The sequence below is a fragment of the Rhinatrema bivittatum genome, chromosome 2, assembly GCF_901001135.1.
Source record: "Rhinatrema bivittatum chromosome 2, aRhiBiv1.1, whole genome shotgun sequence".
Taxonomy (NCBI): Eukaryota; Metazoa; Chordata; class Amphibia; order Gymnophiona; family Rhinatrematidae; genus Rhinatrema; species Rhinatrema bivittatum.
The window spans coordinates 356,836,155-356,850,680 of record NC_042616.1 but is presented as its reverse complement, the minus strand read 5'-3'; the positions used below and the strand labels follow the sequence as shown (position 1 = coordinate 356,850,680).

At 43.2% G+C, this 14,526-nt stretch overlaps 1 protein-coding gene across 3 annotated transcripts in view; it reads left to right on the top strand.

The window, feature by feature from the left end:
- The window catches only part of SLC12A7 (solute carrier family 12 member 7), a 485,337-nt gene extending 471,796 nt beyond the window's left edge, over nucleotides 1–13,541 (top strand). For all 3 annotated transcript variants that reach the window (XM_029589924.1, XM_029589923.1, XM_029589925.1), the window contains one exon: nucleotides 12,652–13,541. In XM_029589924.1, the coding sequence (XP_029445784.1) occupies nucleotides 12,652–12,743 (92 nt within the window). In that variant the 3' untranslated portion in view covers nucleotides 12,744–13,541. The remainder of the gene's footprint in view (nucleotides 1–12,651) is intronic.
- The last annotated feature ends 985 nt before the right edge of the window (nucleotides 13,542–14,526 follow it).

Here is a 14,526-nt window from a genome sequence, read left to right as displayed (position 1 = left end):
TCTGGACGTGAGTTCAAATTATACTCTCAGTCAAACTGCTGCACCAAAGGTGTTGTTTACGTGATTTATTGTCCCTGCTCGCTTATATACGTGGGGAAAACCTCACGGATGATTAAGACACGCATTATCGAGCACTGCTCCAACATCAGATCATCTAGAACTGACGAACCTCTTGTAATGCATTGGATCCATGCTGGTCACTCCATCGCTGATCTCTCCTTCCTTGTATTAGAGGTGGTCTCGCCCCCCCTACGAGGTGGAGATTTTCCCGGTATGCTTGGTCGGAGAGAGCAGCGCTGGATTTTCACCCTTAACTCAGTCTCCCCTCATGGTCTCAACAAAGATATCGAATGGTATCAGTTTTACTAGGATCTTTGTTGACTGTTTTATAGGTGTCTTCCTGTTATTTACAGCATCTTGGGAGCACGGATTTTCCGTGTCCTTCTGCTTTTAAATGTTTGTCTAATGCTGAGAGCGCTCCCCTGATGCCTGCGTATAAGATATGTTAATATTTACTGTAACCGGTTCACCAGTTCTTTTGTTAATTTGTTAACCCGATTACAGGTGCTTTCCTGTCATTCTCAGCATCTCGCGAGAGCTAGCTTTCGCGCCTTTTTGCCCTTTAAATGTTTGTCAAATGCAGAGGATGCCCGCGCTCCTGATGATTGTCTATAAGGTATGTGATTACCCACTGTAACTTGTTTTTCTGCAGCCTGTCTTTTTCCATGTTTGATTACTCATGTTATATTCCAGATTTTGAATATCATCCGGTCCCTCCCGATGCAGCCACCGCGAAACACGGGACCGTGTCGGGGGACCTGTAACTCTTGACTGTTACTTTGTATGGAGTTGCCACAGTAAGGATATTGGAACATTTGCAATAATAAAACAGTTATTTACCATTGAATGGAAAATATACTCATTTACCTGCACCAGTGTTCTTGAGACTTCAATTACCCCAATATTGACTGGGTAAATGTATCATCGGGACACACTAGAGAAATAAAGTTCCTGGATGGAATAAATGATAGTTTTATGGAGCAATTGGTTCAGGAACAGACGAGAGAGGGAGCAATTTTAGATCTAATTCTCAGTGGAGAACAGGATTTGGTGAGAGAGGTAACGGTGGTGGGGCCGCTTGGCAATAGTGATCATAATATGATCAAATTTGATTTAATGACTGGAAGGGGGACAGTAAGCAAATCCACGGCTCTCGTGCTAAACTTTCAAAAGGGAAACTTTGATAAAATGAGAAAAATAGTTAGGAAAAAACTGAAAGGAGCAGCTACAAAAGTAAAAAGTGTGCAAGAGGTGTGGTCATTGTTAAAAAATACCAATCTAGAAGCACAATACAGATGTATTCCACACATTGAGAAAGGTGGAAAGAAGGCAAAACGATTACCGGCATGGTTAAAAGGGGAGGTGAAAGAAGCTATTTTAGCCAAAAGATCTTCATTCAAAAATTGGAAGAAGGATCCAACAGAAGAAAATAGGATAATGCATAAACGTTGGCAAGTTAAATGTAAGACATTCATAAGACAGGCTAAGAGAGAATTTGAAAAGAAGTTGGCCATAGAGGCAAAAACTCACAGTAAAAACTTTTTAAAATATATCCGTAGCCGAAAGCCTGTGAGGGAGTCAGTTGGACTGTTAGATGATCGAGGGGTTAAAGGGGCACATAGAGAAGACAAGGCCATCGCGGAAAGATTAAATTATTTCTTTGCTTCGGTGTTTACTAAAGAGGATGTTGGGGAGGTACCTGTACTGGAGAAGGTTTTCATGGGTAATGATTCAGATGGACTGAACCAAATCACGGTGAACCTAGAAGATGTGGTAGACCTGACTGACAAACTGAAGAGTAGTAAATCACCTGGACCGGATGTTATACTCCCCAGAGTTCTGAAGGAACTAAAAAATGAAATTTCAGACCTATTAGTAAAAATTTGTAACCCATCATTAAAATCATCCATTGTACCTGAAGACTGGAGGATAGCTAATGTAACCCCCATATTTAAAAAGGGCTCCAGGGGCGATCCGGGAAACTACAGGCCAGTTAGACTGACTTCAGTGCCAGGAAAAATAGTGGAAAGTATTCTAAACATCAAAATCACAGAACATATAGAAAGACATGGTTTAATGGAACAAAGTCAGCATGGCTTTACCCAAGGCAAGTCTTGCCTCACAAATCTGCTTCACTTTTTTGAGGGAGTTAATAAACATGTGGATAAAGGTGACCCAGTAGATGTAGTATACTTGGATTTTCAGAAGGCATTTGATAAAGTTCCTCATGAGAGGCTTCTAGGAAAAATAAAAAGTCTTGGGATAGGTGGCGATGTCCTTTCGAGGATTACAAACTGGCTAAAAGACAGGAAACAGAGAATAGGATTAAATGGACAATTTTCTCAGTGGAAGGGAGTGGGCAGTGGAGTGCCTCAGGGATCTGTATTGGGACCCTTACTTTTCAATATATTTATAAATGATCTGGAAAGAAATACGACAAGTGAGGTAATCAAATTTGCGGATGATACAAAACTGTTCAGAGTAGTTAAATCAAGAGCAGACTGTGATAAATTGCAGGAAGACCTTGTGAGGCTGGAAAACTGGGCATCAAAATTGCAGATGAAATTTAATGTGGATAAGTGCAAGGTGATGCATATAGGGAAAAATAACCCATGCTCCCCTGATGCCTGCGTATAAGATATGTTAATATTTACTGTAACCGGTTCACCAGTTCTTTTGTTAATTTGTTAACCCGATTACAGGTGCTTTCCTGTCATTCTCAGCATCTCGCGAGAGCTAGCTTTCGCGCCTTTTTGCCCTTTAAATGTTTGTCAAATGCAGAGGATGCCCGCGCTCCTGATGATTGTCTATAAGGTATGTGATTACCCACTGTAACTTGTTTTTCTGCAGCCTGTCTTTTTCCATGTTTGATTACTCATGTTATATTCCAGATTTTGAATATCATCCGGTCCCTCCCGATGCAGCCACCGCGAAACACGGGACCGTGTCGGGGGACCTGTAACTCTTGACTGTTACTTTGTATGGAGTTGCCACAGTAAGGATATTGGAACATTTGCAATAATAAAACAGTTATTTACCATTGAATGGAAAATATACTCATTTACGTGCACCAGTGTTCTTGAGTACTTGCTTATGTGCAAGGTGTGCTTCTGTTTATGATTGGTAATTGAAGTCTCCCATTATTACCGCACTACCAATTTGGTTAGGTTCCCTAATTTCTTTTAGCATTTCACTGTCAGTCTCACCATCTTGACCAGGTGGACGGTAGTATGCTCCTATCACTATAGTCTTCCCTGACACACAAGGGATTTCTACCCATAAAGATTCAATTGTGCATTTAGTCTTGTGCAGGATGTTTATCCTGTTGGACTCTATGCCATCCCGGACATAAAGCACCACACCGTCTCTCGGGTGTTCTTTTCTGTCATTGCAATATAATTTGTACCCCGGTATAGCACTGTCCCATTGGTTGTCTTCCTTCCACCATGTATCTGAGATGCCAATTAAGTCTATGTCATCATTCACTGCTATACAGAGTAGTTTTGCTTGGCAAGTACAATAGCAAACTAAAAGGAAGTCAGCATAAGATTTTAGCCAGAGACACTCTTCAGAGCAAGCATAGGAATATAGGATGTGAATTATGGGGGAAAGCCAAGGCTGGGGTTTGGTGCACCCATAGGACGGAAAAGGAGAGGGGCAAAACTACTTAAAGCAGAGGAAGATATAGTATTGTAAGAAGAAACTATCTAATTAACTGACTCAGCCAATGTAGTGGAAGAGAAGATACAGATCTCAATAGACTGAGATTCCTGACGTGTTGCAGTTGGACAAGGCTATGGGAAAGGGTGCTTTAGTATGAAAGTTTTGAGATGATGGTCTGTGATGGCAGAGATAACAGAGAGACAGCAGTTGGAAAAGAGAACTAAGTTAGGGGAGTGGTCATGCTGGTATGTGTAGGTAGTAGAGCCGAATTAGCGGTCAAATGAGGAGGTAAAGGCAAGGAGTTTTGAAGCAGAAGGGTCATCGACATGGAGTTAAAATCCCCAAAACTAATTTATTTATTTATTTATTTGTTTATCAGGTTTTATATACCGTCATTCAGCTTCATTATAAAGCCATCATAACGGTTTACAAACATGGTAAAGGTTACAGACATGTTAATATTAATATAGAGACATCCATTCGCAAAGATTAATTTTTAAGTGTTTAAATATATCCAGACTACGGATTGCACGAAGGGGTGCACAAAGGGGAAATGAAAGGGGAAGGTGATTCAAGGAAAAAGGAAAGCAAAGAGTGAGAAAGGAAGAAGAGGTCAATAAATGATAGCTACCCAGAGAGGTAGTGGAATGAATAAGTAGGTGGAGTGGGCCTCAAGAAAAGGAGTGGGATTGAAGTGGAGGAGGAGGAGTTAAAAAGTATAGGAGGTGAAGAGCAGCAGTCTAGCACCACAACCACAGTGTGTGGGAGAAAAAATAATCTCCATGACAGACAGCAGCACCTGAAGGAGAGTCCTCAGCGGAAAGCTAAGTTTCAGTGAAAGCAAGAAGATGAAGAATATGAGAAAGAAAGAGATCATGAATGTAGGCAAGCTTGATGGCAATAGAGTGGATATTCCACAGGCAACTTGAGAATGGGAGACAATAGGGAAGGAAGAGGAGAATAGGGTTAATATTGGCAGAGTATTTTTTTTTATTTATTTATTATTTTTATTATACCGAGTTTCATGATCGGAATCACATCAACCCGGTTTACAATTAACAATGTGAGTAAAGACAGAGAGTAACAAAGTAAAGAACATTTCCCAATACAACAACAAATATAGTATGAAACTTAACAAATATTATAACAATATTTTGGATGTGAGAAAGTTACAAAAAACATGGAAAAATAACTTGGATATGAAAGGGGAGGAATTGTAGAACGACTATTAGCATTTTAACCAGCTGTATCAATTAATAAATATGTATAATATTATAAAATATAAAATATAGGTGTGTAGAAAAATGATCAGATATGATATTGTTGTGAAGTATAATAAAAATTTGGTGTGACTGCGTGTGAAGTTAGTGGGATTTATTTTTTTACAGTTCCTAACTTTTGTGTTTATGCTGATGATGAGTGGGGAATTTAATCCAGATCTGGGAAAGCTTTTTTAAAAAGCCAAGTTTTTAGTCTTTTCCTAAAAGTTGGAGCGCATGGTTCTTGTCTTAAGTCCGGTGGGATGGAGTTCCAAAGGATTGGACCTGCTGATGAGAGAGCTCTTGAGCTGTAGGATTTATGATGGTAGGTTTTGGCATGTGGAACCTGTAGTGATTCTTTGTAGTGTTCCCTGATGGGTCTGTCTGATGTGTGTTTTTTAAAAGGGATTTGTAGGTCGAGTTGAGTGTGTTGATGGATGTTCTTGTAGATAATCATGATGGTTTTATACATAATTCTGAAGTGGATCGGTAACCAATGAAGGTCTTTGAGGATGGGAGAGATGTGGTCGATTTTTCTAGAGTTTGTGAGGATTCTGGCTGCTGTGTTCTGTACCATTTGTAGAGGCTTGGTGTAGGAAGCTGGGAGGCCTAGTAGAAGAGAATTGCAATAATCTAGTTTGGAGAAGATTATTGCTTGCAGGATTGATCTAAAGTGATGCGCGTGGAAAAGTGGCTTTATTCTTTTCAGGATATGTAATTTGTGGAAGCAGTCTTTGGTAGTTCTGTTAATGAATGGTTTGAGGCTAAGACGATTATCTAAGAAGGCTCCTAGATCTCTTACATGGGTGGTTTGTAGGAGTGTTGGAGGCTTTGAAAGTGTATTGTTGTTTTCAGGTGCTATAAGGAGATATTCCGTTTTCGACGCATTGAGGACTAAATTTAGGCTGTTGAGGAGGTGTTTGATTTCTAGTAGGCAATTGTCCCAGTATTCCATTGTTATCGAGATTGATTCTTTTAAAGGTTTGATTCTTTTAAAGGTTTGATTCTTTTAAAAGAATCAAACCTTTTTAAAGGTTTGATTCTTTTAAAGGTTTGATTCTTTTAATGGTTTGATGTGCACAGATGAGGTGAAAGCTGCCTTGGAAGATCAGAACGGAGTGATATCCCTAGTTGGGAGGAGGAGGAATTGGAGAATATGGAGAATAGATGATGTGATGAGGATGAGATGCTGTCAGTGAGAGTAGAGATGGCTGGATGAGAAAACTTTGAAGCTTGAAAGAAGTGGAAAGGGCAGAAAAGAGAATGGTTGGTAAGATGTAGAAAGTGGAACAGTAGACTTGAGGTTAGTAGTGGTTTGGAACCTAACAAATGACCTATGAATTAAGAGGAAGCATAGTCTTCCTCAAGTGGGGAAGTACTCAAAGTGGATACAGGAAGTTTTCCAATCTTCTGATCCAAAATAAGAACAGGTGCTTCTCTGGCTGTAAACAATTTCTCCTTTCAGTGAGAAAAAAGACTTTTATGCTAATCCACTGATACCATTAATGGCAAAAACATTTGCAGGTTTCAGGAAAGATAAGGATCGCCTCTTAGTAATAGAGGTAACTGTTTCTTACTGCAGTGGTAAAGTGGTATGAAGAATACTCAAGCCAGTCAGTTTCAAGATTAAATAGTTTATTGGTAGTTCAAACAAAAGGAGTAGCCCTCGGCAAGTACATAAATCACTAAGAAATTATCTTTTTGAATCAGTTAAGCAAATAAAAATAATTAAAATAGGATCCCTCAAGCAAGAATTTAGAAATGACAGTGTTTTCTTCAGTTACTCTCTGCCCTCTACTGCATTCATATGGCAATATTTATCTTAATCCTCTTATTTATAGCGACTTATTTACCAGTATTTTTTAATGATTTATTGTATTTTCGTTACTTTCATTGTATTGTAAACCATTGTGAAGGTCCTACTGTTGCGACGGTATATAAAAACTAATAAACTATAAAACTATAAAACTTTTAACCAGAGTAGAGGCAGCTGATTTCATTGTTCTTGCAGCCTCAGTAGCTATAAATAATAGGTAGATTTTCCAAGTACAGCCGCTAAAGACCTTACCTGGACCAGATACATGAGTCTTTCTCTGCTGTAATGTACTGTGCTACATAATCAGATCACATTGACAGTACATGCAACTAAGTTCATCTGAAACCATATTGTCTACTTCATAGCTACTTTCTAAAAATGTTAAGCAGGTACAAATTATATTTTATTTAATTTTCACAAAGTTGCTGCTTGAAAAAATAAGCAAGCAGCATTTTACAGAAATACCTTAGAACAGTCAGTGAATCAAGTGGTTTGATTGATAAAAGGTCTCTACCTGTGTTGTAATGTTAAATAAAAACATGACAATTTCAACTGTCATAAAAGTAGATATTTGGTGTACAAATTTGTCATTTAAACATCTTGATGCTAACATAGGAGATGATTGAACATTCAAGTAGTTTTCCTGTTTATTGTTGGTATTTCAACAAGTCAGAATATATATTTTCCTAGCGTGTAGCAGATGGACTCAGGACCGATGGGTATAGTGTACTCCTGATAGCAGTTGGAGACGGATCAGATTTCAATCTGACATCAGCCCTAGTACATATACCCCTGCAGGAAGTGCCAGCTCTTCAGTATTTTCTGTCTCCATAGCAATTAGGGACTCTATGCACGCTCGCATAGTGTTAGAGTAATCTTACCAAAGGAAAACCAAAATAAGAAGAAATCTTACCTCTACAGAAGAGTTCCGCTCTCCTGTGGTGACACACATTGGGTCCCTCCCCCAGTTGAGAATTCCCGAGGCGATTTCCTTGTTCCCTTGGAGGTAAGCCTCGGTCCGGCGGCCGACCCTCGGTGGGGTCCTAGCCCCCGACATCGGGTGAGGCTGAGAGGCAGCGGGTGCAACTTCGAGCACGGCAGTGAAGGTATTTTCCCTCTCCCCTTGCAGCCAGAGACCGCCCGGAACGAGACTGGGAAGCGCCGAAACAAGGTAAGGTAGAAATCTATTTAAAAGTCTCCGGTCTCCAAAGCTCGAGGAGTCGCACAGGTCACCAGCCGGGACCAATGCCACTGGGTTGATCTGCCCTAGCAGGGCTAGACCCCGGTCAGATCCAAGGGTCCTCCCACGTGGAGACCCTCCAAGGTGGTCGCCACATTGTCTGCGTGGTCGCAGTCACCATTTTGATCTGTTCGCTACCCTGTCCGCCATTCCGATCCGTGCACACAGAGGCGAGCCGTGCGCACAAATACCTTGTGCGCACAACATTGCGCACCAAAGTACCATGCGCATAAGTGACGCGCATAGCCACACGCTTACTGTGCCGGGCGCATAACTTCAATCTGTGCGCATAACAGCGGGCACATCACCCTGAGCGAGCACCAAACCTACGCGCACAACTTTGACGCACCGGAGCGCACAACTGTATTTTTCGCGCACAAGCCATGGCACCACCGGAAAAGAAACTCAAGGCTCAGGGCCTTTGCCCAGCATGAGGAGGCCATGGCCCTGTGTATACAGTGCGAAGAGGCACTAGGGGATCCAACTCATGGCCCTCCTCAGCCGGTACCGGGTTCAAGCCTCTCGAACAGTACGCCGGACCTAGCATTGCACAGCAGGACCCCCCCTCAAACAGGGGCTCCCCAGGGACACGGTGCCCCTTAGTCTAGACCCAGCATCTATCTCCTGGGTGGAATTCTTCAATGGTCTGCATACCTTCGTCCACAAGCAACCAGGGCCTCCTATAATACGGCCACAAGCTTCACCAGAGGACCTCAACATCCCGGGACCCTCTATGCCCAGGGAAGTGATCCCACCGCCCAGAAGCCCCATCTTCAAGGACACGGACAACTTGGATGAGGATTCAGAACCCCTGGAGGAAGGGGAACTCCCTCCAGGGCAGAGCCCCACCGAACCATGAGACGCTTCTTCACCAAGGATGAGCTTCCAGACCTGGTCACACACAGCTTAAAAGAGCTTGCTATCCTGGGCACAAGTGCCTCAGGGGAACCTAAGATGAACCCCCTACTAGAGGGACTCTGTCAGACCTCCCGTCATTTCCCACTATTACAAGCTGTCCAGCAACTAATTGACCTGGAATGGGATGCCCCGGAAACAACGTTCAAAGGGGGGGTGGGGATCTGGCAGCCATGTACCCTCTGGACCCATCCGCCAAAGATCTCCTGGCATGTCCGAAAGTGGATGCCATGCTCTGCACAGTCTCGAAGTGCACTACTATCCCGGTGGAGGGAGGAGTAGCACTCAAGGATGCTCAAGACAGACGCCTGGAATCTATCCTCAAACAGTCCTTTGACGTCTCCGCTATGTCTTTACGGATCGCGGCCTGCTGTGCCGTGGTGACACGTGCCTGCTTATCAAAGACCAGGAACAACACTCCTGGGGAGACCCTGGAACCAGCAGAATCATTCCTTGCGGACACCGCTTATGATCTGGTGCGCACCGCAGCTAGAGGAGTGTCATCTGCCGTGGCAGACGCATCCTCCAAAACGAGACTCACAAGGATGCCTTTCAAGGGAACACTCCTGTTTGGAAGCGAACTAGAGAAACTAGCCAACAAATGGGACGAGTCCCCACTGCCGTGGCTACCGGAAGACAGGAATAAGAGAAATCAGCGATCCTTCCCCCGAACCTCCAGGGGCAGAGGATTACAGCGCTTCAACCCATATAGAAGCACATATCAAGCGGCCCGCCCCACAGGCCGAAGCCAGTCCTTTCAGAACAAGCACAACAAAAGGGGAGCCAGCTCGGGCCCAGGCCCCAGCCATACCCCACAATGAAAATCAGCCAACCCGTCCAAAGGAAGAAGCCATAGGGGGCAGACTTGCCCTATTCTACCAAAGATGGGTCAAGATAACTTCGGACAAGTGGGTCCTATCCATCATTTGAGAGGGATATTACCTGGATTTCCACCATCTCCCTCCGGACAAGTTTGTAGAATCCCCCTGCCACGACCCTTCCAAGAGGATGGCAGTGGAACCTTCACTGACCAGATTGCTAGCCTTAGAGCTATAACACCGGTGCCTCCACAATAAATAAATACTGGACATTATTCCATCTATTTTATCGTCCCCAAGAAAGAAGGAATGTTCAGACCCATCCTGGACCTCAAGGCGGTCAACCGTCACCTGAAGATTCCTTGCTTCTGCATGGAAACCCTACACTCGGTAAAAAGGGCGATACAACCGAGAGAGTTCCTTACATCCCTGGATCTCTTGGAAGCCTACCTACACATTCTGATCCATCAAGAGCATCAGCGTTTTCTACGCTTCTCGATCCTGGACCGTAACTGCCAGTTCCGGGCACTACCATTCGGGTTAGCCACTGCACCCCGGACGTTCACCAAGATCATAGTGGTGGTGGCAGCAACACTGAGGAAGCAAGGAATCCGTGTGCACCCTTATCTAGACGATTGGCTGATCAGGGCGAAATCCCCAGAGGAAAGCCACCATGCAACCAACAGAGTCAAAACTCTATTGGAGAGCCTTGGGTGGGTGGTCAACACAAACAAGAGCTACCTGCAGCCCTCCCAATCTCTAGAATACTTGGGAGTCCGGTTCAACACCAAACAAGACAAGGTCATCCTGACACCGACAAGGAGATCAAAACGGATGACCCAGTTACGAACCCTGTTGAACGAACTTCGCCCCACAGCATGAGACTACCTATAAGTCCTCGGCCTCATGGCATCCACACTGAAAGTAGTGCCATGGGCATGAGCTCACATGAGACCCCTACAGCGCTCACTACTATCAGATGGAATCCACTGTCCCAGAACTACACCGTACGTATCTTGTGGATGATTGCGCCCCTTTTGGGCGCAATCATCCACAAGATAGAACACCACAGGGAACCAACTCGATTCTCTCTTACAGTCTGACCATTGAGAAGACTCGCCTGAGGAAGAGCGGATACTCTGGGGCAGTAATTGACATCCTACTCCGAGCACGCAAGTTCTCCACATCCCTAACATACATAAGGATTTGGAGAGTATTTGAAGCCTGTTGCGAGGACTGCAACATCATACCACGCTCAGTCAAAATTCCTGCGATTTTGGAATTCCTGCAGAACGGCCTACAGAAGAGATTGTCTCTCAACTCCATCAAGGTACAGGTGGCCGCATTGTCATGCTACGGAACCAAGAGCGAGAGCAGCAGCATAGCCTCTCACCCGGATGCCTCCCGCTTTCTGAAAGGAGTCAAGCCGATCCGACCACCCCTAAAGTGGCCGGTGCCTCTTTGGAACCTCAACCTGGTCCTAGATTTCCTAGCAGGAACCTCCTTCAGACCTCTCCGTGGCCTATCTCTCCGACTATTAACATTGAAGACAGCCTTCCTGCTGGCAGTCTGTTCGGCCCGTCGTATATCCGAGCTACAAGCACTGTCCTGCCGGGAGCCGTTCCTCAGACTCATCCCGGGAACCATCCAGTTACGCACTGTTCCGTCATTCCTCCCCAAAGTTGTGTCTCATTTCTACCTCAACCAAACCATCTCGCTACCATCACCAGATGAGCATAAGAATTCGGAAGAGGCTCGAAATCTATGCCATCTCAATGTCAGCAGACTCCTAGTCCGATACCTGGAAAGGTCGGAATCCATACGAAAGACGGGCCATCTATTCGTCCTTCACAGCGGGAAGAAGCAAGAGGAAGCGGCCTCGCGAGCAACCATAGCCCGCTGGATCAAAGAAGTCATCAAGGCGGCCTAAGTAGAAGCAGGCAAGCCACCGCCTTTACAAGTCAAGGCCCATTCTACTAGAGCCCAGGCAGTGTCCTGGGCGGAAATCAAGATGCTGTCACCCGCCAAGATCTGCAGGGCGGTGACATGGTCCTCCATCCACACCTTCTCCAGATTTTATTGCCTGGATGTTCAGGCTCGGGAGGACACAGCATTTGCAAGGGCAGTACGAAGTGGGTCACGGGCAGCCTCCCACCCGGTTCGGGAGTAGATTTTATACATCCCATTGGTCCTGAGTCCATCTGCTGCACGCTAGGAAATGGAGAAATTACTTAACTGATAATTTCGTTTTCCTTAGTGTAGACAGATGGACTCAGCATCCCACCCACGGCTGCCGTTACTTATGGAATTCTCGGGTGACCCAGCGAGTGATTCACGGGTAAGCCATGCTTTCCTTCAGCTAGGACACCCATCCAACCGGATGTTGATGTTTCTCAGTTGAGAGCACTGGCGGTCTCCAGCTATAACCAATTCAACCGGTTCAAATTAATTAAGTTAATCAAGTTATAAAGTTAATCAAGTTATCCAAGTTATAAAGTTAATCGTTAGTCAAATTATTCAGTCATACATATATCCACAATGCTTTTCGAGGTGAATACTGAAGAGCTGCACTTCCTGCAGGGGTATATGGACTAGGGCTGACGTCAGATTGAAATCTTATCCGTCTCCAACTGCTATCAGGAGTACACTATACCCATTGGTCCTGAGTCCATCTGTCTACACTAAGGAAAATGAAATTATCAGGTAAGTAATTTCTCCAATAATGTTATATTAGTAGATAGATAGTTACAATCTAAATTATACACCAAAGTTATAACTTGGTTTATGTCTTCCATTTAGCAGTAGATTTCAGTTCTAACTGATTAAAGTACATTTTTCCATCTTTTATAACATTAATACCTTGACTTGACGGTCTACTAGATATGGAGTTCTTGGAGGTTTTAACTGAAGGACTCAACAGAGTTCTTCTTGTACGTGGTGGAGGGCGAGAGGTGATCACCATTTACTCATAATATTGCTCATTAAAGAGCAAGAATTATTAATAAATGGAAACACTAAATACAGTTCTGGTGCTGTGACCTAGCGTATTTCACTTCGTGGATGGAGAAGCTGGGAAAGAATGAAATGTTCCTTTGTACTTACTTCAACATCACCAGCTTCGTTTTTTAATCTTATACTTTTTACCAAGGGAAACTGTTATGTTAACAGAAACGTGTTATCTAGCTTTAGTGTCAAAGTAGGTAATTTGTGAATTTCATTATTTCACTTTTTTAGTGGAAAAATCTTGGACAAGGTGGGGTTTAATAACGGGGGGAAAAACTTCGGTTAAGAGGTAGAAATAATTTGTAAAGAAATATATTTACATATTTTACATTGTAATAAACTTCCACTATGGTCTTAGATGATTTTGTAGTAGTTTTAACTGAACCGTGCTGGTTTCCCAAAATTCATTTTCAATAAAATCTGTTCATGAATATTTAGCATAATGTGTATCATGTACTGTACATTTTATAAAGAAAGGTACACAAATGTTATGAGTATAAAAAGATCCACAGTTATTGGTAAGTGTACATTTTGTGAACTTTGATTACTATGTTTAATCAAATACTGTAGTCATAAATATAAACAGGAATTATTTCTTTTCACTGCTGGAGTTTAGTATCTGTTTTATACAATATATCAAATGCATTTATTTTTCATTGTCAAACAGTGAGATAATTTGCAAAATAAGAACCTTTTATTTTCTAAGGAGCCATAATTTCAATATTTTCTACCTGATACCCTCATTCCAATAAAATAAAAAGAACAGATCTTTGATTCATTTTCTTTATTTCTAGTAAATGTTTTTTTTCTAAATCAGGATTAATTTATTCTCAATGGGCTTGATTTAAACAAAATACATTTGACCTCTTTGAGACTGTGATGGAGTTGACCCTATTCTTCTCACTGACCTGTGTGAGACCAGGCATTTAGCCTGGTCCACCTTAAATCCTATAGAAAGAAAGAGCTCTGTGGGTGGAACCCTGCTGGGAAGGGGATGAGTCTAAGCCCAGCTGGGATCAGGAGGCCCCTGTGTCTCCAGGGGCAAGACTCTCCTGACCCTCTCTGAAATTGTGTTGGAAGTATACTGCAAAGGTAAGCATTTATTGTTAGTGTGATTTTCTGTTTATGTTAATAAAAATTGAGATTGCCTTTAAAAAGGTTTGAATATATGTACTCCATCTTTTTGTAGGCAAATAGCTTCCATTCATGTTAAGGGGATCAATTTTAACACTAAAAGAACTTTATGGCACTGGAAAAAGTAGGAAATGTTCATCTAGCAAACTGTTAATCATTCATTCTAACCAAAATTCTCATTAGAAATTGTTTGAAAATAGTTATATTTTTCCTCCTACTTAAAAATTCCCTTGTCTCCCAGCCCATCTACACATCCCCCCCAGGTGGGAGTTAGTATTCTACCCTCATCCCCACTCAGGGGAGGGGGAGGGAGGATGGGGCATTACTACAGCTGAGAGTAGTGGGGCTTGCCCCATCCTCCCTCCCTTCTCCCCTGCCTGGAGTGGGGAGGAGGTAGGTATACTGACTCTTGCCTGTGGAGGGGAGGGGGGGATGTGTAGATGGGCTGGGAGACCAGAGGAGGAGACAGTTCTAGGATGAGAAGGTAGGAGGTCCCTGTGAGCCAGAGCAATAATCTACTGTAGCCCCTAACACTTACCCACCTATTAACTCATGCCTACTCTATTTTCTTACCCAATAAACTCTGCACTCCCCACTATGATTCTCCTACCCTTACTC